The sequence below is a fragment of the Phyllopteryx taeniolatus genome, chromosome 4 (assembly GCF_024500385.1).
Source record: "Phyllopteryx taeniolatus isolate TA_2022b chromosome 4, UOR_Ptae_1.2, whole genome shotgun sequence".
NCBI classification, from domain to species: Eukaryota; Metazoa; Chordata; class Actinopteri; order Syngnathiformes; family Syngnathidae; genus Phyllopteryx; species Phyllopteryx taeniolatus.
In genome coordinates, this window is record NC_084505.1 from 13,561,813 (window position 1) to 13,589,062 (window position 27,250).

Consider the following 27,250-nt stretch of genomic DNA (forward strand, 5'->3'; position numbering starts at 1 on the left):
TTAGTCCCTTACCCTGTCTTTTGTATTGCAAAAGACGGTTCAATAATAAATGTATAACATTACATCGTCTTCTAAATGTTTTTAATTTTTTTTTTTTTACGTATTCAGTCTTTCATTCTGTTTTACTTAAATTGTGCTGTTTACAACTATCCTCATAGAGGCAGTGCATAATGGTATTCAGGAGGACCTGGTTCATATATTAAGATTTTCAGCGCTACATAATACAATACTGTCCCATTAACGAGCAATGTGAAGTACAATTGATGCGCCTCTCACTATATAGACCAAAAACATCAGATTACTTGTGTTTTAGTTTGTTTTGTCAAACACGTCAGACGTGCCCTTAGGACAATCCTTGGCTACTATGTAAATGTATGTATTACTCTGGTACGGTTGATATGAACCCACGTGTTGATTATTTTATAAGATAATAACTCGTCTATGTCTAATCTTGATTAGAGAACGCTGCTTGTTTCCGCTGTCATAAATGTATGACGACTCGGGTCGCTTTTAGTCCGAAATGGCGAAGACGCAACCAAAGATGTTCTACACTAGCTTGAACGCAAAAACCTCGGGGTGCTACTTGTCTTTTACTGCGACGATTTGACTCGCTATATATTGTTCTTTAACATTCCCATAGGCTGCCATTGCAACCTGCCAACGTCTACAACAAAAGTAATATTTTTGTGCGGTATTAGTGCGACGTTTTGTGACAGAATCAAAGGGAATTCGAATTCACGCTGGAGTACACTAAATGGTCAATGTTTTATTTATTATCACGACCAATTTGTTGGAAACGTCTTCTGTCATTTGGTCAGGGGACTCACTGATTTTTGTTCTGAACGTGTCGGCATTCGCCTTAAAATTGCGATAGAGCTTTACACTGCTTCAAACGCGTTATTAGGATTACCACATAGTTTCCAGGCAGAACACGCCCTGCTCCAATATCACTGGCTCTAGGACACGCGCCGGTGCGCTATGATTGGCTGCTGTATCCCGGTAGAACACGCCCTACTGCTTCCAGACAAAAAAGTGACAAGTGTGGCGGTTCCCACTAACACAAACCCACTCTAATCCTAACCTTATCACATCCTAACCCGCCTTCAACCCCAACCCTGGCCCTAAACCTAACCATAACAAACTAGTTTTTTATTTCGTACAAATGTGATACATGTTTGGGATGGTCCTCTCGTTACATCTTCATGCAACGTGGGAGCCAATCACATAGGGCGGGACGTGTCCCGCCAGGAAACTGTGTGGGAATCATAATAACTCGTTTCAGTCAGGCACGCAGGTTGGTGACGTCTAATGTCCGCGACTCGTCATCAATCGCTAACGACAGAAAGGCAGCGACATTTCCGTCAAAAAGGTCGACATTATAAACCCGTTTTTCTTTAGTGGTGAAGGTAAGTCGTTTACACACATAGGACGTTGCAATTATTTTAGAGATGCGTTAACGATATAATGATAAATTGGCGTGTTTTAATGCAACTTAACCAAGATAACCGTGATCACAATTAGCTAGCAACGGCAGTGCTACAAACGGACGGTAGCCTCGCCTTTTTCGACGTATAACATTTGTATGAAGTTAGTATGCTTTTAACTAAATCAGTACGTACGCAACCATTGATGTTTTAAGCTACACAACAATCATACTACCGTGCAATTACTGCCTTTGGAGTAAAAGAGGAAGAGTTACCAAACACAGGTGACCGCGTCGATCTGAGCATGGCGGCTAGATGGGACGAGCACCAGGCTTATGATGAGCTTCTGCACTGGGACAACTTCATCCAACAAGGCCACCGGTTACGCCCGCATGAATTTGACAGGTAAAAATGAATGTTTTTGTTTTTTTTACTGAAGGAGAACTGTGATAAAGTGTTGCACATGTGGATTGTTATCAATGTCATCTCTACAAAATGTGTGCAGATTCTTGTTTGATCTGTGGGAATATACTTTGCAGATATGAGGATCTGCGTTACTGGTACGACTGCCGGTGCTACGAGGAGGAGCTGAGACATTACCACGACTACATTTCTACAATGGAGACAACTGTCGATAATCAATATAATAAGGTTCCTCCGTTACCTGTCACGTCAAAGACCTAATGACCCAAAATCTTGATTTTTAGATATTGATTCTCATTGCTCAAAGGTGTTAATTACCATAAATGTATAAGAAAAATACCCTTCTGCTAGTTTATCTGGTGCATGTAGCTTGTTTTGGTGCACTTCCTAAAGTTAGTACTGTACTAATATTCCACTCCCAATTCTATGTGAACTGTGTGTGATTCAACAGAATAAATATAGTTAGCCTAATATAAATAAATCCAGTGGTGGGCTATTGCCGCATTTCACACAACTGGGCACTGATCACTTCTCCTATTCAGGGAAGCTGGAGTCTATCCCAGCTGACTTGGAGTGAAAGGTGGGCTACACTCTGCACTGGTCTCTAGTCAATCAATGGGCATTTGAAGAGCATTTTCAGTGGGAATTGATCCCTTCTCTGCTGCACAAAAATAAACCATGTAAAGCATGACAGTACTATGATTGCTTGGCCTTGTATCATTTGCTTCTCGCTCTAAGTCAGCTGGTTTGGGCTGAAGGGAAAGTTGTTTAGAAAAAGGACTAACAGATGGGTTATTTGATGATGAATAATTAATTTCCACAAAAAGCTTACATATTATTTTTCCATGTCCCCCCCCCCCCAAACCAAAGGTTGGTTCACCAAACCAGATGCACTCTGGGCCAAACGACCGCCGTGTGATGGCCAAACACTCTGAAATCTATCCCTCTGCTGAGGAGCTAGAGGCGGTGCAGACAATTGTCTCACATGTGGAGTGTGCACTAAAGGTTGTATCTGAGAAAATGGATTCCCAGAATAAAGGAACTCAAGAGGACAAAAGGTAAGTTACCCCAATGTTGTATTTCCGATTGTTTCACATGGTAGTATTAATCCCATGCTCTTTCAACACCCCCTTTTATATGTTGAAAGCGCTAATCCACAAAAACGTATAATGCACGGCATCATGAGGGTGGGCCTGCTGGCCAAGGGACTCTTGCTCAAGGGAGACATGAACCTGGAATTGGTGCTGCTTTGTTTCACCAAGCCAACCATCACAATGCTTAACCAAGTGGCTGAGAGTCTAAGAGCCCAGTTAGAGGTACAACTGCAACAACATGGAAGAAAAGCTTTTTAATTGCATGTAAAATCATCAGATGCATTCTACAGTTAATGACAATGATGCACAGACCGGTATTTTCCTCTGCCATCCTATTAAGTCTTTTAAAAAAAACAACTATATTTCCCTCTAGATACTCTTATTAGTATGTAGCCAAAAGGCAGATTATTATTTTTTAAAATTTTATTTTTTATTTAATTTAATTATTATTATTTTTTGCTTCTTCAAAATACCTGTCTTCATATAGGCATGGCCTAAAGTGTTGTTCCTCTTTGCAACAGATTGAGTCAGCTGGTTTGTACACAGTGGGTCCTTGTCCGAAGGATGCAACCATCATAGTGGAAAGCACCAAGGCGCTGGCCCTGACTCTCACCCTTCATCTCACGTCGCCCCAAGTCAGGGTGGAGGCTCAAGAAGAAGGTGAGTGTACGAAACGTTCTACCACAGGGCTGATGTGTGTGCGCGTGAATCCTGGACTGTTGCACTGACCTAGTAATTAAAACGCCACCTAAGTTGTTATTGTATCACATGTTGTACATGTTGATGACAATGCCTCTCAGTTCGTAAAAAAAAGGAAGTTATCCTTAAAAGTAAGTCTTCCCACTTGCGCCCACGTGCAGCAAAACTGATCACCAAAATCAGACCCTTCTAGTCTTGGTTGAGCGTCAGCTATGTGAAGGATGAGTCACATTTTGTTTTTGACGTTAAAAGTTCTGGTGAATTCTAGAACCTCACACGAGGAGACGTTCTAGTCCTGGTGCAGTTCATCACAATGAGCAGCACTGTGAATGGTTAATTTAGTAATAAGTTATGAGCAATAACTTTGTGTGCTGGTGATGCTTCATGGACCAACATTTTTTACCTCCAGATTCTGCAGATTGTATGGTCCCTAAAGTGCCCTGGCAGTGAACCTGATCAATAGCTCATATATCTCTCTGTGGCTAACTATGCAGTCCAAACCCCGGAATTCCCATTTTTGCTTGATACTTTCAGTGTTTCTGTAGATGTGTGAACACAACTATGGTAACACACATTACAAATCGGCAACTAACTACACAAAAAAAGTACAGTTCTGTCACCTGCTGGCTCTTTGATCATTTTGTTTTTACAATCCTAGTCCAGGGATTTCATTTGTGGTTCCCACGTCTGAGACGCACATAAATTAGCAGGGACAAAGTACGGTCAGTCTGCGTTTTAGGACGCAGGGCTATGGTTTAGTACTCCGTCGTGTTGCTGGAAATCCAACGTATGAATTATTATAATTTTTTTGACGAGACAGGAATCTAGAGTGTAACTAATTTGGTTGCATATGTGTCCCAATATCTGAATGGTGCTGCAAAAAAAAAAAAGGCAGAGCGTGCGTACAGGTGCCCAGTCATTTGAGGGGGAAAAACATTTCCACGACTTGAAAGCAGACGCATGAAACCTGTTGTGGTGTCTTCCAAAGCCTATTGGCACCACGATTATGTGGTAACATTTTGGATTCAAGCCAGATGAACGTGGCCATCCCGCTAACACCACTAGCTGGTATGTCGAATTTGTAGGAAGTCGTAACAAAGACAAGACGACTTAAAACCTCAGTGATAAAATCAATTTTAAACACAACCATCCCACCCAATTTCCTCAGCTGGGAGCAGAAAAACACAGTGGGACATTTCCTGTTTCCCGTCAGCTTGCAGTTATGGAACCCTTTACCCAACAATGCAAATAGAAACGTGACAGCGTATATGCTGCACATATGCTCACATTATATACAGTATAGTGTTACTCACTATTATAAGAGATGTAGCCATTGAACATATTGACAAAGGAGCATTTAAAGAAAGGCTGCAGACTTTTGAAAATTAGTACAAGTTTTGAATCAAAACAGGCTTGCTTTGATCTACTTGTCATTAATGTTGCTACTTGGCACTTTTTCTTAACTGGAAACTTGATTGTTAGTATATTGCCTTTTAAGGCTTCAATGACTGTTTACACCTCTGTGCCAAATGTTTAATATTTAAGTGCAATATTTGTGAACGAAGCCTGAGTCTGTTTTATATTTTTCATCGAAGATATGGATGGATATTTATTGTCCTACATTACAATATCAATGTTCATTATTCTTAGAATTTTAATTAAAAGTGAATTGTTCTTTCAACGATGTACTTGGATTATGCTCTGTCATTTTATCAGTGGCATAAAAAACATCAACAATACTATCATTTGTCATGATAGTTTTTTAAAAATATATCGCCCTAAAATATTTGCTAACGTCACAGGCCTAAACACAATGTATTGAAAGAGAGCAAGAGCAATGGATAACAAGAAAATATTCTACAAACGGTATTTAAAAAATTAGAGTAACAACTGCAATAAAAAATCTGCACCACGAAGCAAGAACCATTATTTAGCGGAGAATTACTGTGTCTGTATTCCGTGGTGATGTGTTACAATGACCTATTGTTCCTGGGCTGGGACTCATTGTTTCCATGACATGTGCATCCCGGGACACACACGGTCTCAAGTGTAAAATGATCTATGCTCGTGTAGTCATTGAGCTAGTGGTAAAGAAGGAATTGTTCAAAATATGTCCTGTCATCAGTTTTGCTGCAGAGTAGAGCAGTCGTGGAGGTTTTACCTGTGCTTCACCACTGATTGACTTGTAGTTTGTCAAGTTTTTATTTTTTAGGACAGCTGGACCTTTGACCAACTGGACATGCTGTCTCAGGATGGGGGGAAAGCAACCCCCCGAGCCACTGAGCTGAGGGAAAGGGGGTCTTTGTTGCAATTTTACACAGCAAAACAGTGTGCCGCGTGCGAGCAAAAACAGGAGGGCACAATTACAATGGAAATGTTATGATAAATGACCATTTCACTCAAAGATGTGCTTATGGCTATTAGACCTCCTCTCCCTGCTGCTCCTGGTTTGTGGAAGGCTGCTGCTCCCTGAGCTGCAAGACAGAACCAACCCCCTTGGTCAAACTGTACCTTTTCTTCTTACTCCACCTCGTCAATAGAATTGCGAACAGACAACGATCTGCCGGACGTTCTGGACAGACAGAAATGCCTAAGTTCCTTGGCGTCTCTCCGCCACGCCAAGTGGTTCCAGGTTTGCATTCACGTCATTACTTGTACGTAACGTTCAACTGTATCTTTGAATGCCTTTGATTTTCTCTCCCTAAGGAGAAAAACAAACATTTTAAGTGTCAGTTGCTGTAGTCGATCATCTTTAACGTGTCGCTTTGACTAGTTGGAGTCATGAGAAGGGATCTGCTCCCTCATACCAAATTTCAAACCTAGATGTTCCTTTTTGATCACAACTGTCAACGCATCTTAACAGTCGTTGATTTGCCAATTATTTTCTTGCCTCTGTGCTGTGCTCTGAGTCTTTGGAAGAAATTAGTAAAACGAAGAGTGGAGATGGTGCAGCTCATTTTTAACTCGACTACCTTATTTGTGTCTCCAGGCCAAAGTCAATAACCTGAAGTCTGCCGTTGTTGTGATCCGGGTCTTGAGGGATTTGTGTATTCGTGTTCCTACCTGGGCACCACTCTCAGGATGGGTAAGCAGACCTCTGAATATATAATGCAGTGCCTGGCTGAAGTATTCACACCCTTGTTTTAGTTTAATGTTTTAAATTAATACTTTTTTTGTTACTTTACAGCCTCTAATTAATTTTCTTAATCTCAAATGTATTTGATGGATCTGCACAAAATATGTTTTTTAGTGAAATGAGAATTACATATATAAAAGAGAAAAAAAAAGAAATAATATACAGAAAATTGGCATGTACATATTGGTACCAGTGGCGGCGTTTGACTCCATTTGACCAATCAAGCGGAACCAGGCAGTCATCTGACCGCACACGAAGCGTCCGTTGCCTGGCCCACACATAAGCAAAGTTTTCAAAGTGACTCATTTACATTAAACACCTAGGCAGAAACACTGGAGGGTTTTTTCAGCGTGCAGTGTCCATTCTGAAGAGGTAAAACACCTGACCTTACAGACTACAAAAAAGAATAGCTGTGTCTGGCTAAAAGGGTCCACATTGGGGCCTACAATAACTCCACTTCATGCTTGTGCTGTTACACAAGTGTAAACAAAGAAAATTTATTTAAGACAATTTTTTTTGTGGATGAGTTTTCCTTTTTTTTTTTTCAAAGATTTTATTTAATATTTGTTAGTGATAATTGCTGGGCTATATCTGAGTTTGCACATTACAATTCTCTATTTTTGTCTGTTTGACGTTCATGCTCTCATTAAAATTATAAATCAGTTACTCAGTTCTTTCACTTACTCATACTCAAGTGATTATTCGAAGGACTACTTTTTACTTGAGTCGTCTGTTTCTTATGTAATCAGTACTCTTGAATCAAATTTTTGGCTACTTTACCCACATTTGCTCACCAATGAGTTTTTTTAAAGAATAAAAACCGGCGGGGTACAGTGCCTGTGTGATGACAGGACATATCCTGCCCCAATATTACCGGCTCCAGGACACACGCCGCTGCTCTATGTTGACTGTCAGTACATATTTCCAAGTCACCAAAAATGTTCACCCGCCAAAAACATCCCAAAACTGCATTTCAGTGTCGGTCTAAAATTCTTTTATCACCAAACATCCCGTCCAAGACAGGATGTTTTGATGACGCAAGGAGAAACAGCGACCAGCACTGCCTGACTGGATAAACGGGCACGCATTCAGGTTAGCCTCAAGACGATAGCCAAACCGAAGCTAACGCTGCGAGCCTCATATAGCAGCTCGTACTTTGCAGCATGTAGAATGTTACTCTGCCCTCACTGAGCGTGCTTTAAGATGTTTACTGACACCCCAGTTGTTTACTGTAGAACTAAGCGCTCAACAAAAATAATTACCATCATTTTATATTTAAATACAAGGCCCATCGTTTTAGTAATCACCAGTTTAATGCTAACAGTCAATGGAAAACTCTTATTAGACAGGCTAGCTAATATTAGCATTTGGTCATGGGAGGGATGAATGCAGCCCTATGGGGGGGCACAAGCCAGTGCAAACTGTAGGCCGGTCCCAAGCCCGGATAAATGCAGAGGGTTGCATCAGGAAGGCCATCCGGCTTAAAACTTTGCCAAACAAATGAGCGTTCATCCAAAGAATGCCATACCGGATCGGTCGTGGCCCGGGTTAACAGCGTCCGGCACCGTCAACCTGTAGGGCGCTGGTGGAAATTCAGTTACTGTGGGTCGAAGAAGAAGAAGAGGTGGAAAGCGGGTTCTTCGGCAGAAAGAGAAGAGGAAAGCACAGAGCCTAGAACTGAATGTGGGTACTTTGAATGTTGGGACTATGACAGGAAAATCTCGGGAGTTGGTTGACATGATGATTAGGAGAAGGGTTGATATAGTGTGTTTCCAGGAGACCAGGTGGAAAGGCAGAAGTTTAGTGGTAGGGTTTAAATTATTTTACCATGGTGTAGATGGGAAGAGAAATGGAGTCAGGGTTATTTTAAAAGAAGAGTTGGCAAAGAATGTCTTGGCCGTGAAAAGAATATCAGATCGAGTGATGAGGCTGAAACTTGAAATTGAGGGTTTTATGTATAATGTGATTAGTGGCTATGCCCCACAGGTAGGATGTGACGTAGAGGTGAAAGAGAAATTCTGGAAGGAGCTAAACGAAGTAGTTCTGAGCATCCCAGACAGAGAGAGTCGTGATTGGTGCAGATTGTAATGGACATGTTGGTGAAGGAAAGGGGGGCGATGAAGAAGTGATGGGTAAGTACGGCATCCAGGAAAGGAACTTGGAGGGACAGATGGTGGTATACTTTGCAAAAAGGATGCAAATGGCTGTAGTGAACACTTGTTTCCAGAAGAGGCAGGAACATAGGGTGACCTACAAGAGTGGAGGTAGAAGCACGCAGGTGGATTACATCTTGTGCAGATGATGTAATCTGAAGGAGGTTACCGACTGTAAAGTAGTGGTAGGGGAGAGTGTGGCTAGACAGCATAGGATGGTGGTGTGTAAGATGACTGGTGGTGGGGAGGAAGATTAGGAAGGCAGACCAGAGAACCATGTGGTGGAAGCTGAGACGGGACAAGTGTTGTGCAGCTTTTCGGGAAGAGGTGAGACAGGCTCTCGGTGGACAGGAGGAGCTTCCCAGAAGACTGGACCACTGCAGCCAAGGTGATCAGAGAGGCAGGCAGGAGAGTACCTGGTGTATTTTCTGGCAGGAAAGGAGAGAAGGAGACTTGGTGGTGGAACCTCACAGTACAGGAAATCATACAAGGAAAAAGGTTAGCTAAGAAAAAGTGGGACACTGAGAGGACCGAGGAGAGGTGAAAGGAATACATTGAGATGCGACATAGGGCAAAGGTAGAGGTGGCATATGATGACATGTATGCCACGTTGGAGACCAAATAAGGAGAAAAGGATCTATACAGGTTAGCCAAACAGAGGGATATAGATGGGAAGGATGTGCAGCAGGTTAGGGTGATTAAGCATAGAGATGGAAATATGTTGACTGGTGCCAGTAGTGTGCTGGACAGATAGAAAGAATACTTCGAGGAGTGGATGAATGAGGAAAATGAGAGAGAAGGGAGAGTAGAAGAGGCAAGTGTGGTGGACCAGGAAGTGGCAATGATTAGTAAGGGGGAAGTTAGAAAGGCATTAAAGAGGATGAAAAATGGAAAGCCAGTTGGTCCTGATGACATTCCTGTGGAGGTATGGAAGCATCTAGGAGAGGTGGCTGTGGAGTTTTTGACCAGCTTCTTCAATAGAATTCTAGCGCCTGAGAAGATGCCTGAGTAATGGAGGAAAAGTGTGCTGGTGCCCATTTTTAAGAACAAGGGTGTTGTGCAGAGCTGTGGGAACTATAGAGGAATAAAGTTGATGAGGCACACAATGAAGTTCTGGGAAAGAGTAGTGGAGGCTAGACTTAGGATATAAGTGAGTATTTGCAAGCAACGGTTTGGATTCATGCCTAGAAAGAGTACCACAGATGCATTATTTGCCTTGAGGATGTTGATGGAAAAGTGCAGAGAAGGTCAGAAGGAGCTACATTGTGTCTTTGTAGCTCTCGAGAAAGCCTATGACAGAGTACACAGAGAGGAACTGTGGTACTGCATGCGGAAGTCTGGAGTGGCAGAGAAGTGTTAGAATAATACAGGACATGTACGAGGGCAGCAGAACAGTGGTGAGGTGTGCTGTAGGTGTGACAGACGAATTTAAGGTGGCGGTGGGACTGCATCAGCAATCAGCCCTGAGCCCCTTCCTCTTTGCAGTGGTGATGGATAGGCTGACAGATGAGGTTAGACTGTTAGAATGAGGTTAGAATCCATGTGGACCATGATGTTTGCAGATGACATTGTGATCTGCAGGGAGCAGGCGGAGGAAAAGTTAGAAAGATGGAGACATGCACTGGAAAGCAGAGGAATGAAGATTAGCCGAAGTAAAACAGAATATATGTGCATGAATGAGAGGGGTGGTGGGGGAAGAGTGAGGCTACAGGGAGAAGAGATAGCGAGGTTGGAGGACTCTTAAATACTTGGTCAACCGTCCAGAGCAATGGGGAGTGTGGTCAGGAAGTGAAGAAAAGGGTCCAAGCAGTTTGGAACGGGTCGAGGAAGGTGTCAGGTGTGTTATGTGACAGAAGACTCTCTGCTAGGATGAAGGGCAAAGTTTATAAAACAGTGGTGAGGCCAGCCATGATGTACGCATTAGAGACAGTGGCACTGAAGAGAAAACAGGAAGCAGAGCTGGAGGTGGCGGAAATGAAGATGTTGAGGTTCGCTCTCGTAGTGACCAGGTTGGATACAATTTTAAATGAGGTTCGATGTTTTGGAGACAAAGTTAGAGAGAGCAGACTTCGATGGTTTGGACATGTCCAGAGGAGAGACAGTGAGTATATTGGTAGAAGGATGATGAGGATGGAGCTGCCAGGCAAGAGAGCTAGAGGAAGACCAAAGAGAAGGTTGATGGATGTTGTGAGGGACGACATGAGGGCAGTTGGTGTTCGAGAGGAGGATGCAGAAGATAGGCTTACCTGGAAAAGGATGACTCGCTGTGGCGACCCCTAAAGGGACAAGCCGAAAGGAAAAGAAGACGGTCACGGGAGGGATTTACCTTTTTAAATAATGAATATTCACACTCAAACGCCGTCGTAACTCATACAGACAGGTAATATAGCAATACTCACGGACATATATTCTTCCTAATATGTGAAAAAAAAGTTTATTCACGTTATATCACAAGTTTTTTTAAACTTACGGTAAACAAGTCGCTCCATGCATGCATAGCACCACACTGCCCCTAAGAGGGCAAGGTGCACACAGAAGCAACCACTGATAGTCATTGACTATATAAAAAGACACGCTTTTTTCCTCACTATAACATGAAATCAGACTAAACGTTTCCTGTTTTAGGTCAATTAGGATTACCAAAATTATTTCTATTTGCTAAATGCCAGAATTAAGAATTAATTATTAGACAACTGTAACAAAAACAATACAGTATGACTAAAAGCATTGGCATGTGTTTAGCCATGAATGTATTTATTTTTATTCGTTTTTTTCAATTTCTATTTTAATATTTTACTTGTTACTAATTTGTTTTCTGGTTCTTTTTAGTTATATTTAAAGTTGAGTTTAGGTAGTGCAGGTGTGGAAGAGCTGCGAAGTCAACCCAAACAAACATGTCAGAACATATAGCCAATAGCACTCAGCATAATTAAATTGGAAAAATTTACTGATAATCTATACGATCGTGTCGGCAGTGATTGACAGATCTCACTCTCGGATTATCGGTACCGGAATCTGCAGCATGAAACCCTGATCGCTCCACCCCTAATTATACATACAGTGCACAACATCAAGACACAAGATAAAGTCTTGTAGCAATGTCAGTGCTAAGTAAATATTTGAATAATTTTGTAATTAATTTGTTTTATGTATTAAAAAACGTATTTCACTAATTCTGCCAGGGTATGTAAATTTATGAGCACAACTGTACATTATGCAGTCATCCCTGTCATATTGGAATGAAAGTGTAGGCTCCACCTTTTTCATAGCCTCTAGGTGGCGGTGGCATATTAGAATGAAAGTGTACACTTCTCATAACCTCTAGGTAGCGTTAGCATATTGGAATTAAAGCTTTTTCATAACCTCTAGATGGCGGCATACATTTATAAAATGTGAGGTTTTTTTTCCATTTTCCCCTATACCTATGTTTAATGTGCACTTTTGACTTTTTATAATTTTTTGGGGGGGGGGTTGCACATTCTTCATGAGAAATTACGGTAAACATCAAACTTGTATGATTAAAATAAATTTCAGAATTCACTTTACAGTGTCTTTAAGTTTTAAGCATTGGAGGAGGTCTGCGCTTTCTGTGTTGCATTGTGGTCCTGTGCTCTGTTCCTGCACAGCCTCTTGAATTGCTTGCAGAGAAGGCCATCAGTACATCTGAGAGGCCACTGGGCCCAGGCGAGGCTTTCCGCAGGGTTCTTGAGTGTCTTGCCTCTGGAATCCTCTTGGCTGGTAAGCCTTGAACTTCTCTTTGTGACATCACCAGAATTTAATCGGCTATGCTAATTTGACTTTACATTTGTGCTTAGATGGTCCTGGAATAAAAGATCCCTGTGAGAAGGAACCTGTTGATGTCCTTGGAAGTCTCACCCAGCAGCAGCGTGAAGACACAACTCAGAGTGCTCAGGTAAAATGAGGCTGCATGTTGAGGTTGGCAATAGTACAGCACAAGTGTCCAAGTGTCCCCTCCAAAAGTATTGGCAAGGCCAATTCCTTTTGTTTTTGTTGTATACTGAAGACTGTTTCAGAGAAAAAGATGAATATGAGACAAAAGTTCAGAATTACAGTTTTTATTTCATGGTATTTACATCTAAATGTTAAACAACTCAGGACAGAACACTATTTGTTTGTGCCCACCCACTTTTTGAGTGAGCAGAAGTATTGGAACATGTGACTAGATGTTTCTAGTTGCTCATGTGTTGCGTTTGGGATTGATTGTTTAAACATTAGATAGTGCTTGTTTTTGGCTTTGGGTTTCACCTGTGAAAACTGCATTTGCTGGTGAGCAAACAAGAAGACCAGAGAGCTGTCTATGGGAGAAAAGCAAACAATGTTGAAGCCGAGAGAAGAGGGAAAATCGATAAGAGGTATTGTACAAACATTGGGAAGGGAAATACAAAAAATTGGAATATTCTGAAAAAGAAGAACTACTAGTGTACTGAGCAACAGACATCGAATAGGTCGGCCAAGGGTATCAACAGTAGTTGAAACATTGTGAGACCTTTGAATAAACACTCAAAGACAAGTCAGTGACATCACTGCCAACCTCCACAGGACAGGGGTGAAGGTATCACAAGCCCACTGATCGAAGAAGACTTCGAGAGAACATACATGCAAATCAGTCGGCTTTCGGCGAAATTTGCCATTTTCAACTCAAAATAGGCCATATACATGAATCGTATAGATCCGATCAGTTTTTCCTGGAGGCGGGGGGTCGCCGTCGTCGTAGGATGTTTCGTACTTCTTAAACGCTGGCAGCTAGATCCATCCACACACAGATGTAATTGTGAATATTACTCCGCGGCGGACTAATATGTGGCCTGAGGTTCTGCCTGTGCGCTCGGGATTTGCTTTGGATAAGTTACAGGAGTTGACGTCGACCAGACCAGGAAAAAACTTCCGCCGCTTCTGGTAAGAAGTAACGGTACTTTTACGATGTTGCAATGATCTAAATGTCGCTCGCTAGTTTTAACAATTATTGCTTATTTATCAACTATTTTGTGTGGGAGACTACAACTTCCGCATTAGGTGTTGTTTGCGTCAATCAAATTTAAGTGCAAGTGACGTTTACAGTGGGTACGGAAAATATTCAGACCCCCTTAAATTTTTCACTGTTATATTACAGCCATTTCCTAAAATCATTTTTCTCCCTCAATGTACACACAGCACCCCATATTGACAGAAAAAAAGGAATTGTTGAAATGTTTGCAGATTTAGTAAAAAAGAGAAACTGAACTATCACACAGCCATAAGTATTCAGACCCTTGGCTCAGTATTTAGTAGAAGCACCCTTTTGAGCTAATACAGCCATGAGTCTTTTGGGGAATGATGCAACAAGTTTTTCACACCTGGATTTGGGGATCCTTTGCCATTCCTCCTTGCAGATCCTCTCCAGTTCTGTCAGGTTGGAGGGTTTAACGTTGGTGCACAGCCATTTTCAGGTCTCTTCAGAGATGCTCAATTGGGTTTAAGTCAGGGCTCTGGCTGCGCCATTCAAGAGCAGTCACGGAGTTGTTCTGAAGCCACTCCTTCGTTATTTTAGCTGTGTGCTTAGGGTCATGTTGGAAGGTGAACCTTGAGCCCAGTCTGAGGTCCTGAAAAAGGTTTTCGTCCAGGATATCCCTGTACTTGGCCGCATTCATCATTCCTTCGATTGCAACCAGTCTCCCTGTCCCTTCAGCTGAAAAACACCCCCACAACATGATGCTGCCACCACCATGCTTCACTGTTGTGACTGTATTGGACAGTTGATGAGCAGTACCTGGTTTTCTCAACACATACCGCTTAGAGTTAAGGCCAAAAAGTTCTATCTTGTTCTCATCGGACCGGAGAGTCTTATTTCTCACCATCTTGGAGTCCTTCATGTGTTTTCTTAGCAAACTCGGTGTAGGCTTTTCATGTCTTGCACTGAGGAGAGGCTTCCTTTGGGCCACTCTGCCATAAAGCCCCGACTGGTGGCGGGCGGGCTGCAGTGATGGTTGACTTTCTAGAACTTTTTCCCATCTCCCCACAGCATCACTGGAGCTCAGCCCCGGTGACCTTTGGGTTCTTCTTTACCTCTCTCACCAAAGCTCATCTTGGCCGATTGCTCAGTTTGGCCGGACGGCCAGCTCTCGGAAGGGTTCTGTTCGTTCCAAACGTCTTCCATTGAAGGATTATGGAGCCCACTGTGCTCGCACCAGAGGTTTTTTTGTAACCTTGGCCAGATCTGTGCCTTGCCACAATTCTGTCTCTGAGCTCTTCAGGCAGTTCCTTTGATCTCATGATTCTCATTTGCTCTGACATGCACTGTGAGCTGTAAGGTCTTATATCGACAGGTGTGTGGCTTTCCTAATCAAGTCCAATCAGTATAATCAAACATAGCTGGACTCCAATGAAGGTGTAGAACCATCTCAGGGATTATAAGAAGCAATGGTCAGCACCCGAGTTAAATATGTCACAGCAAAGGGTCTGAATACTTATGGCTGTGTGATGGTTCAGTTTTTCTTTTTTAATAAATCTTCAATAATTTCAAAAATTCAGTTTTTTTTCTGTCAATATGCTGTGTGTACATTGAGGGGGAAAAAATGAACTTAAAAGATTTTAGCAAATGGCTGCAATATAACGAAGAGTGGAAAATTTAAGTGGTCTGAATACTTTCCGCACGCACTATAAGTCCACCAATCAAACGACACAAGAAAGTCACATGACCTCACCCGACGTCTTCCATTGGGCTTCCCGGTCATAGGTATTCACACTAGATAAGCCTGCCCTGCTACTCGTGTTTCCATTTAGACAAACAAAAATAACAGCTTTCATACATAGTAGTATTTGCCTGGCACTGTCTGCCCAAATGTGGATATTTCAGCTCACTTGTAACTTGAGAAAACACCATGCATTAAATTGCAGATGTTTTTTTGTAGTTTCGACTGTGCATACACACACATCAGAATTTGCACATTCACATTTGATTTTATAATTTTTTTTATTGATGCTGTGGTTAAAAAAAAATTTTTTTTGGACTACTTTTTACTTTTACCTGAGTCACATTATTGTCAAGTAACAATACTCTTACTTGAGGACAATGTTTTGCTACTCTACCCACCTCTGGAGCGGACCTTCTCTATTGCTATTTTTACGTTTAAGCAACATTTTTGCTCATCAGATCAGCCAGTGTCTTATTTGTTGCACTAGTCTTTTGCCTTTTCGCATTGAGGTGCTGCGGGTCATGGCCCTGGTTGTGGTCCCAGCGGAACCGTGACGCACACGTAACATCGGCGACAAGAGCTGATACACTGGTATGTCTTGTATTAATTAGGAAACACTCCTACAATTATCCTATTAGTTTATATTGTAAATTTATTAAGCGACAGAGCGATGTTAGGGATTATGTCACAACACCTAATGAACTAACTTCAAATTCAGAAATGGCCAATAAAAACAGAAAAATATTGAACTTAATATTTTCCCGGAGGATGCATTTGGGATTAATTAGCCTTTGAAGTTGGTAATAGTGAAAAATGAAGTGAAACAGGCAATGTTTTTAGTCAATTCTTTTCCAGAATGAGAGTGCTTAAAGAGGAGGATGCTATTGCTGTGGCACATCTTGAAGCAGGCATTAGGTGCAGGTGGAGATGGGCCTGGCTCAAGTTGGAGGCCAGAACAAAAAAGCAAAGGAATGAGGCAAATTTAATTTTAATCATAAATCTGTACATCATGTACTTGAGCGGTGTAAATGGGTTTTTCTGTGTGAAGAAAATTTATTTTGCCTTATTGTACTTCCAGATTGCTTAATTTATGTTAAAATAAAAAAAAGATTCTCTGGAGGGGCCTGTGGGATCCCCCCAGACCCCACTTACAATGTTTTTTATTTTTTTTATTTTTTTTGGTCACCTTTTTTCACGCCTTTGGTGCTTGCATGTCTGAGAGAAGAAATATATATGGCCATACCAAAAGATGCAAACCACTCATCAGCAAAAAAGAACTGGAAGGCCAGATTGGATTTTGCAAAGAAGTCACAAAAGTATGGAGAAAGAAAGGATCTGCTTATGATCCAAAACACACAAGCTCATCTGTGAAGCATGGTGGAGGTAAGGTCATGGCTCACTAGTCTTTATTGATGATGTAACTCATGATGGGAGTAGCAGAAAGAATTCTGAAGTCTACAAAACCATTTTGTCTAGCAATTTACAGAAAAATGCATCTAAACTAATTGGGAGAACCTTCATCATGCCACAAGACAGTGACCCAAAACACATTTCCAACACACATTTCCAACACAACAAAGGACTTCATCAGGGGGGGAAAAGTGGAAGGTCTTGGACTGGCCAAGTCAATCAAAGGATTTTAACGTAATAAAGCATGCATTTTATCTCCTGAAGAGGAGACTGAAGGGAGAAACCCCCAGAAACAAACAAACAACTAAAAGAGGCTGCACTAAAGGCCTGGAAAAGCATTCTAAATGAAGAATGCAACAGTCTGAAGTCAGCGGGTTGCAGACTTGATGCAGTTATTGCAAGTAATGGTTATGCCACCAAATATTAAATGTTATTCACGTTAAGTTAAAATAATAGTGTCTGTTCCAAGACTTTTGCTCACTTGAAAAGTGGGTGGCTTCAAACAAAAGGAGCTCTGTCCTGAATTGTTTAACACATCTAGATGTAAATACCATGAAATAAAAGATGGAATTCTGAACCTTTGTCTCATATCTTGTGATCTGAAACCCAAATGTATTCAGTATACTACAAAAACAAAGGAATTGACCTTACCATTCCAATACTTCTGGAGGGGACTATATTCATGTTATTTGTTTTTTTCTTTCTGTAGTTGGCATTAAGACTGTGTGCCTTTGGGATGATGTACAAAGTTTTGGGGATTGAAGCTAAACCTGGTAGGCCTTGGAAAAATCTAGGAGCCAATGCAAAAATCTTCCCAGGTATTTTGCTGTTTTTAAATGAAGTCGCACTTTTATCTCTCATTTTAAATGTTTTCATTGTATAGTTTTCTATTCAATACAGCCCAAGTAGACCCGGCTGGACCCACTCTACCGGCAAAGAGATCCTACACCGAAATGGCAACAGGAAAGGATGGGTCGTCATTAAATAGCAAACAGAGGAAGTTCCTCAAATTCCAGAAGCGGTTTCCTCGGAAATCATGTAATATTTGACCCACTATTTGTCTTGCACATGAACACAAGACCTCCTTTTAAAATGTGTACACTACTTAAAGGGTTCAACCGAAAATAGAAAAACAAAGCACCACTCATTTTTTTGTGGGGGGGGGGGGTTTTGAACAATCTAGCGTCTGACATTACCGGCGCGTCTTCATTGAACAGCTTCTTGGTGCACGCTATTTTATCACGCACCCCGGCTGCCAAGCCTCGGAGGCGATAGTTCTTTGCGTCTGGTGTCAACGCATTGTAAGTCACTAATAATCGCCTCCACGGTAGCGATTAAGCTACACTTCTTGCCTTGCTTCTTACAAGTGTCACAAAGGGAGGACGAAAAGAGGATAGGCGAAGACATTGTCAAAGCCGCGCGAGTTGCTATGCTATTGTTACATGCAGTCGCAAAACATTGAAATAAGAGATTTGGCGAAACAGTACACTTGTCAATTAATAAGTTAATCTGATTTAATAGACTTGCTTTTTTTTTTTTTTTTTTTTTTCCTCCCCATTATTTTTGTTACCAGGGATGAAAACAGAATTGGCAATGGCGAAATGAGCCATAGATATTTTTGATGGCACGTTGAAATCTCATATATTGGTACTTCAGGCTGCAACTGCATCCGGCATTACAAGGTTGATGTAATAAAAACATTAAAAAGACATACTGAAGCCATAATTTATTAAAGATTATGACTCCCATGGTACTGTTTAAAATATGGAAATTTGGACAAATTATTCTGGAATGAAATTTTTATGGATTGCCAGCTCGGTTTTAAATCAAATAACTACTTCTTCTAGTGACAGATGATTTGACCATGAACGCTGTGATGCGTCTGAACCAGTACCGGCCAGGCCTGGAGTACCGCCTCACATCTCAGACAGGTCCAGTCCACGAGCCAGTCTTCACCATGGCTGTCGATGTAAATGGGAAAACCTATGAGTCCACTGGACCCTCAAAACGAACAGCCAAGCTTAATGTAGCCACTAAGGTAAGTTTATTTTAATGTCAAGAATTTAAAGGCAGCTCCCACAAGCTAAACGGATTTGTCTTTCATAGGTCTTGCAAGATCTCGGTCTTCCAACAGGCTCAGACACTAAGTCCGAGTCCAAAGCTGAGGATGGCCAAGAAGTAACATCTACAAGTGCTTCTGCTGCATCAGAAGATGTATGTTGAAGCTCTGCCTCCTCAGTGCTCTTTTCAAAATGTATTCAGTAAAATGACCAAAAAAATATCATTTATCATACCTGAACTAAAGGCTTTCACTCATATGTGTAACTGTGCTATTCACCTGTTAAAATAAACAGAGTGCTCAGGGTCCTATCTTGACCAAGAATGGGAAGAACCCTGTCATGGAGCTGAATGAGAAAAGACGCAGTCTTAAGTATGAACTATCTGCCGAGACGGGCGGCTCTCATGAGAAGTGCTTCGTCATGGAGGTGACCTGACAGCATCTCACACACAATCCACACTGATGCTTAAAAAGTCAACAATGGCCAGTCACACCTGTCACCATCTGACAGGTGGAGGTTGATGGACAAAAGTTCAAAGGGAGGGGGTCCAACAAGAAGGAGGCAAAGGCCTACGCTGCCCTTTCCGCTCTGGAGAAGCTCTTCCCAGAGACCCCGCTCATGCCCAAGAGAACGTCAAAGAAGCTCACTTACACTGACATGGTAAGAAGTAAGAAACATTCTCGAGCAGATTAGAAATTGAATTTCCCTTTCGAGATACAAATTTTAATTGTAATGTAAAAGAATCGCTCTGATGAGAAATAACACCAGGGGTGTAATAATAATGATAATTGGAAGTTGTTCATGCATGCAAATCAGTCGCCTTTTGGCGAAATTGTGTGGCTAGGGGGTGTCACAGCAAAGGGTCTGAATACTTATGGCTGTTGTCTGATTGCATAATAGTAATACAAAAGTAAGAATAATGTATAACAGCCGTACTAGGCTTGATGTACTTTTTATCAATGATTTTCAAAAGAACATCCAAGTTATAACATCAAAGAGAACATCAAAATTATCTCAAGGATATAAAATCAAACAAATGGTTGTAAGTGGTTGACTTCAGTATGTTTGTTTACTATGATAGGGGGTTTAATAGTATTAAGATATTTAAGAAGACTTATGCTTGAACTGGCGACTCGTACTCATGATCTAAATTTGGTTTAGCGACCTCTGGTGGTTGGAGCAGGAATTGAAACTGGGGCTAAGCTCAATCATATGAACCCAGCTACATAAGCCAATCACCTCCTTTTGTACCATCGCTTCATGTGGCTTGGCCACCCACTTGACACCGTGTAATTTGTTTTTCTTTTTTAATCAGCAAACATTTCAACAATTACGTTTTTTTTCTGTCAGTATGGGGTGCCGTGCGTACATTAATGAGGAAAAGACACATGAAAGCCCACATGGAGTTTGCTAAAAAACACCTGAAGGACTCCAAGATGGTGAGGCGTAAGATTCTCTGGTCTGATGAGAACAAGATATAACTTTTTGGCCTTAATTCTAAGCGGTATGTGTGGAGAAAAACAGATACTGCTCATAACCTGTCCAATACAGTCCCAACAGGGAAGCATGTTGGTGGCAGCATCCTGCTGTGGGGTTGTTTTTCAGCTGCAGGGACAGGACGACTGGTTGGAATCAAAGCATCATTCCTAAAAAGACTCATGGCTGTATTAGCTCAAAAGGGTGCTCCTACTAAATACTGAGTAAAGGGTCTGAATACTTATGGCTGTGTGATAGTTCAGTTTTTCTTTTTTAATAAATCTGCAAAAATTTCAACAATTCCCTTTTTTCTGTCAATATGGGGTGCTGTGTGTCCATTAATGAGGGATAAAAATGAACTTAAATGATTTTAGGAAATGGCTGCAATATAAGTGAGTGAAAAATTTAAGGGGGTCTGAATACTGACCGTACCCACTGTATAATGCATTTTTACGATGCAAGATTATGCTTTGCCAATATGATCAAAACATGAAGTATTATCTGTATTTTGTTAGGTTTTTTTCAAAGAATTATTCTGAAGTTAAGCACTTTATTTGAACACGTAATACTTTTTATTTATTATTTTGAAATTCATAGCCCTACTTTTCTTGAGCAAATTGAAAACACACATTTGTGCTCATATTTTTGATTACCCATGCAGAATTTGTAATATGGGCCAGGCGAAACACATTTATTTTAATGAGATTCCAATTAAACGGTCAAGCATTTCATAAAAGCATTATTATTAAACAAACCATAACCATAAAGAAATGAATAATGGTGGTGGTTCAGTCATCAGTCATATTTAAGAAAAAAAAAAATAATTTCACAAATTCTGCTAGGGTATGTAAACTCATGGGCACAACTGTACATATGCAGTCATATGTACCCAGGTCATATTGGAATGAAAGTGTAGGCTACACCTTTTTTGTAACCCCTAGGTGGCGGTGGCATATTAGAATGAAAGTGTACACCTTTCTCATAACCTCTAGGTGACAGTGGCATATTGCAATTGAAAGTGTTCAGCTTTTTCATAACCTAGATAAAATGTGGAGGTCCCCCCCCACCATTTTTCTCTATACCCATGTATAATCCGCACTATTGCTTTTTGAATTTTTTGGGGGGGGTGGGGGGGAATGCGCATTATACACGAGAATATACGGTAAGTCATTCTGACCTAACATAGACGTGCATTAGTGTTTAATCATCAGTGGTTTTGCTTTCAACAGCACATCCCAGGCTTCGGCACTATTCGTGGGATCCCTTCAGATTCCGGAGCACCCGACTGGGGCCCTGGCAGAGGTCGAGGGAGAGGCAGAGGCTTTTCTTCAGGACCCGTTTACAACAAGAGTAAGGAATTCTATTCTCTCCCTTTTTAAAAAAAAAAACCAACAAAAAAAAACTTAATAGGTCATGAGTGAAGTGACTGATTATTCCCTTTATTTTAAAAGCCAACTACAGTTATGAGAGCAAATCCAGTCAAGGTTACCGTAAGTATCTCCTACCCCTCTTTCCTTATTTTATATTTTGTACCGCTCAAAGTAACATTCATATACCAGTGCTGTGCAAATCAGTCTATTGTGACAGTCAAATTTAACAAAACACATATCACTAAATAACTCTTGCATTGCAACCTGACGTTCGACAGCGTCATTAAATGTCACAATGATGCGTGATTTGCTGCAGTACACTTCGAACATGACAACAATCCAGCATTTGTTTCTATTTCCTTGTTGAACTATCCATGGCTGTCTTTGTGAAAGATGTCACCATATGACTGCATGTGTTGTTTCTACTAGCTACTGCACAAAACCAGGTACTGGTAGTAATGCCGTGTATGTAAAATGTAGTGTAGTGTGACAAGCCGATACCATATGGGCAATGCTAGTGGGTTGCGATAATTTACCTTGTCGCTGTACCTGAGGTTTATATTCTCTTATTATACTACACATTCTCCACTGTTTCAGTGGTCTTGTTTTTTTTTCCGCTGGCCACTGTCTCCTCTCGGGGAAAAAAAAATCTCCTTATTGTAGCCAGAAGCCAGATGACGGGAAGTACAGATGCACTCGTTCTCCTCCATGTTTCATTCTGACATTCATTCGACACATTCAATGCAATGTGGTTTTCACATTCTCCAGCTGTATTATGTTAAAGTGGAAAACCATCTGCCCCAAACTAAAGTGAGAAGAGCTGAGTCTTGTAAAGTTTGAAGCTTGTTTACAGTAATTTGGTTCTCGGGTCTTAATCAAAGCAGGTTGGGGTGGGAGATAATTGTATGTAAAGACGTAACTGCATTTGTGACATGCAGACCTTTCATGACATTATGACCACGTGCCAATGCAAGAGTCTGCATGTACTTGTAGTTTGCAGTGTTGTAGAGCTAAACTACATTATCTTGAGGTTTTTCTTATATTGTCATTGCCTCATTAAGGCATATGAGTGTTATAATATTGGAGAAAACTAGCTGTATGATGTAGTACAGTCTACACCACTGCAAACAATAACATCATTTGTTTTAAATTTTATTATACTGATTGGAATTCCTCAAGGGGAAATTCGACTTAAACTCTGTCCAGTTGCGATCAATTGCAATGCACTGAGAATTAAAATACCTTGATGAATGAGAATATTCATTGGCAACTATAGTCTATAGTTAGTTTTGCACACAACACATGCATGCATCAAAGTAGAGAGGCCCCCATGACGAGACTGAATTAGTAATAGTAGTTTAGGTAGTAATTACTTAGTTGGTTATATTGTTGTGGCTAGTCTGTGGCTATTGTGCCACAAAACTCGAGCTTCCAAAGCAGTAATGCTGTCTTGAAGATGTCACTGAGATAAAAATAAAAAATAGGCCAAGAGTTTCCCGTTGCGCACACAGATGCCGATAATGTATACCGCAATAAGATTGCAGCTCTAACATCTATTCTGTACTCAAATGAGCAACTTTTGACAAAAGGAACCAGGTACGTTTTACCACCTTGTCAATGGAAGACTAAGTTAGTGTGACAGTTCTTGGATTCCATATGCATCCTGCTGTCATTTTAGTATTGGTTCTGTATGTATTTTTGAAAGCTGAGACCCAGCTTGGTGTGCACTAGCGTTCATTTAATAGCATTCACAGTTGACACTTGAGCAAACAAACCACAGTTTTGGAAAGATGACATCAGTTCTCTTGAACCCAACAGAATCTGTCACGTCAACACACCCAGTTGAGGACATGGAAAATGCTACATGGAGAGATTGAGTAGTGCTGTGATTAACAAGTTCAATTAGTTCTGAGCCTGAGCTCATAGCCTACTTATAGCAAATAAATTTTCCCCATTGAAATGAATTGAAATGCCATTAATCCGTTCCAGCCCCCCAATAAAACAAATTTTTGTTTGTTTTTTAATAAAGAAAAATAGCACTGTATTGTAAAATATAAAAAAAAAAAACATGAATGAGAATGTAAAGAAATAAACTGGTTTTATAAAGCGTAACTAAGTCGATAGTCACAAACACACACACAGTTTTGTGTGTCTGTGTGTGCGAGAGACTTTAAAGGTCGTGGGCTAGTCAGTGACCTAAAGAATGCTGACTCCAGCTCGGGTTGGCAATTTACCACGTGGATAGATTGTGGGTGTCTTCTTCACTTCATGCTCCTTGCGTGTGTTTTTTATTTTTTGTTTATCCCATTCAATAAACAGCTGAACGTGTGTCTCTCTCCTTTTTCCACTTCATTCAAGTGGAAGCGTATCGGAACCTCACTCATAATAAGTGACGACTCGTAACTCTAAAAACTGATGTATCGGCATTTGTAAGTCAAGGTAGCACTGTATTTGAGACACTGTTGCGTATTCTTCAACATGACGCCTTGCTTTCTTTCAGATAAACTGTATGGTAACAATGGAGCCGGGACCACAGTTGCCACCAAAAGTGCTGCCACTGTTGATTCTGTCAGCACAGTCGGCACTACTGGCTACGGCACATTTTACCCAGAGACCAGCGCCACCACCTTTTCCTCCCCGCCCGTCTCCAGTACCAGCACAAGCACAGCGGCAAGTTACAAGTCGATGCCCCCGCCTGCTGACCAACAGAGTCCCTACAGTTATGGCTATGGCGAAGAAAAAAAGAAGATGCTTACTCAAGGCCCGACTGAGGTTTCAGCACAGGGAAGCAACTACACTATGTACAGCACCACTTACCCCAGCACAGCTCTGGGGAACCAAGTGTATAATAATTATGGTGAGTATAAGGCTACCGATAGCCATCTTTTATTCTTTAGTCTTTCAGTACCTTGTAATTTGTGTTACTGAATGGCTCCAACATGCTAATTTGATGTCCCTCCTCAGGTTGGTCGAACCAGTCAAATTGGAGCAGTCAGCAGGGTTATGGCTCCTACCAGCCCTACGGAGGACAAACCCAGACCTCGTTTCCTGGAAACAGCGGCACAAATTATTAGTCATGCTCACGTACAGCCTTTCTCAGCTCACTGGGCCACAAAAGTTCAGTGTTCACCCTTGATGAGGATCCCGGCACACCACTTGTGAAGAGAAAAATCTTTAAATGTCTCTCATACTGGAATGTTGTTTGTTTTGTCACCACAAGTCATGTTTGCGTTTGTTACATCTTGTTCCCTGTAATGTTTTTAAATATAGATTACTGGTTCTGTATGCCTGTGTCATAGTTTTGATTTAAAGCTGTACTATAACTATAAGCTTGTTCCGCATGCATTTGTCCAGCTGAGACTTTGAGTTACTGTCAGAAACTGTATGAAGCATTCTCTTAATAAATAACTTTCATTTTAAAGCAAATTTGCTGCTCAGCAGTGGGATTGTTAAGTCTGTCATTGGAATTAACCCATTCATTTGTCCTGTCAGGGGTGTGTAGCTTTGAGGTCTATTTTGACATTTCACCTTTACCTTAAAACAAGATTAACCTGAACTTCTGTTAAAAACGCCCAACATATCTCCCCACATTAGTGCCCCTGGAAGTGTTTGGCAACAGTTACGAGATGCGACTTCTGCACACTGCACAGCAGGCTAACGTCACAATAGGTGTTACATGAAGTACGTGGCCTGTATGTCAAGGCATGTTAGTAAAACATTGGGAGAGGTGATTCTAAAGTCCACTAGGAAAACAAAAATAAAAACATCCTCAATTGCAAGTTCTTAAAGTGATGACAGTCCTTAAACTGGACTTTACTCATCTTCAAGTTGGAAATATAGGTAGTTTTGGAGCATATGACCAATGTTTGTCTGCCGTGTTGGCGGTTGAGATTAGGAGGATTCTCTTTGCAAACACTCAATAAGCACCGGAACAGAACAATGCGTTGACATTTCAAGTATTTATTATTTTGTATTTATTTTTACATAATTTGGGCTTCCAGCTAATAAAACCCACGAAATCAGGAATTAAAACAATTTGAATACTGAGAAGAAATGACCATTCTCAGTTTTTGTAGAGGGAAAAAAAAAATGAAAGGTTACATTAAGTCAATCAAAATATGGTACTTTCAAAACGATATTAATATTCAATACTTAGTTGGGAATCCCTTTGCTTTAATCACTGCCTTGATGTGCCGTGGCATTGAGGAAATCAGCCTGTGGCATTGCCTGGTGTTTGGTGAATGGTTGTTTGTTTATGTGCCCAGCGATTGGCTGGCAACCAGTTCAGGGTGTACCCCGCCTCCCGCCCGATGATGGCTCTTCCTGAGCCGCTTCTCCTCACTAGGGTCGCGGGCGTGCTGGAGCCTATCCCAGCCATCATCGGGCAGGAGGTGGGGTACACCCTGAACTGGTTGCCAGCCAATTGCAGGGCACATACAAACAAGCAACCATTCGCACTCACAGTCACACCTACGGGCAATTTAGAGTCTCCAATTAATGCATGTTTTTGGGATGTGGGAGGAAACCAGAGTGCCCGGAGAAAACCCACGCAGGCACGGGGAGAACATGCAAACTCCACACAGGCGGGACCAGGGATTGAACCCGGTCCTCAGAACTGTGAGGCTGACGCTCTAACCAGTCGTCCACCGTGCCGCCTATATATATATGTATATATGTATATATACATATATACATATATATATATATATACATATATATATATATATATATACATATATATATACGTATATATATACGTATGTATATATATAGATATATATATATGTATGTATATATATATATATATATATGTATATATATATATGTATGTATGTATATATATGTATGTATATATACATATATATATATATACACACACATACATACACACCAGCATGTGTAAGCTTATCTGGATGAGAATTTGCAAGTACACTGGCAAGAAAGAAGAGGTACAGTAGAGTTCCCCACACGCTCTTAACTCAAGCCAAGGCTTTTAATATCTGTTAAAAGTGAAGGAAACAAATTGCAATTCGTATACAGATTTTCTGCACAAATGAAGAGAAGAAACGTAATTCGCAAAGAATATGAAGCAAGCACACTATATGGGCTAAAAATTATGCAGCGGGCTGGATCTGGCTGCTGGGTCTTAAGTTTGACACTTGTGAGAGCAACATCTCTGATGCCTAAGTTGCTCCAAAAATGGAAGTCCAACTAAAAATGGAAAAAGTGAAGAAAGACGCATACTGAAGTGGAAATAGTGGCGTCTGGAAAAACTTTTACAATAATAACTGTTGTAAATCATGAGGTCTAGGT

At 41.1% G+C, this 27,250-nt stretch overlaps 1 protein-coding gene across 4 annotated transcripts; it reads left to right on the forward strand.

The window, feature by feature from the left end:
* Positions 1 to 1,253: 1,253 nt before the first annotated feature.
* Positions 1,254 to 25,363, forward strand: LOC133476376 (interleukin enhancer-binding factor 3 homolog). 4 transcript variants are annotated; one of them, XM_061769672.1, is made up of 20 exons: positions 1,254 to 1,406; positions 1,709 to 1,829; positions 1,964 to 2,075; positions 2,718 to 2,905; positions 2,995 to 3,163; positions 3,463 to 3,601; positions 6,181 to 6,272; positions 6,630 to 6,725; positions 12,556 to 12,667; positions 12,745 to 12,842; positions 17,741 to 17,849; positions 17,932 to 18,069; positions 18,879 to 19,069; positions 19,138 to 19,245; positions 19,386 to 19,517; positions 19,602 to 19,751; positions 21,797 to 21,917; positions 22,019 to 22,057; positions 24,438 to 24,794; positions 24,902 to 25,363. In XM_061769672.1, the coding sequence occupies exons 2-20, from the start codon at positions 1,729 to 1,731 to the stop codon at positions 25,009 to 25,011; spliced, it is 2,562 nt and encodes an 853-aa protein (XP_061625656.1). In that variant the 5' UTR covers positions 1,254 to 1,406; positions 1,709 to 1,728; the 3' UTR covers positions 25,012 to 25,363. The 4 variants fall into 4 exon arrangements, with proteins under 4 accessions (XP_061625656.1, XP_061625658.1, XP_061625657.1 ...); XM_061769673.1 differs by having other exon boundaries at positions 1,281 to 1,406; positions 1,640 to 1,829; XM_061769674.1 differs by lacking the exon at positions 22,019 to 22,057 and having other exon boundaries at positions 1,255 to 1,406.
* The last annotated feature ends 1,887 nt before the right edge of the window (positions 25,364 to 27,250 follow it).

Bases quoted from the DNA above. Each gene is read 5' to 3' on its own strand.
- LOC133476376 (XM_061769672.1), top strand. From the start codon at position 1,729: ATGGCGGCTAGATGGGACGAGCACCAGGCTTATGATGAGCTTCTGCAC. The intron at 6,273-6,629 runs GTTTGCATTCAC...TTGTGTCTCCAG, and splicing joins GCCACGCCAAGTGGTTCCAG to GCCAAAGTCAATAACCTGAA. The intron at 12,668-12,744 runs GTAAGCCTTGAA...ATTTGTGCTTAG, and splicing joins CTCTGGAATCCTCTTGGCTG to ATGGTCCTGGAATAAAAGAT.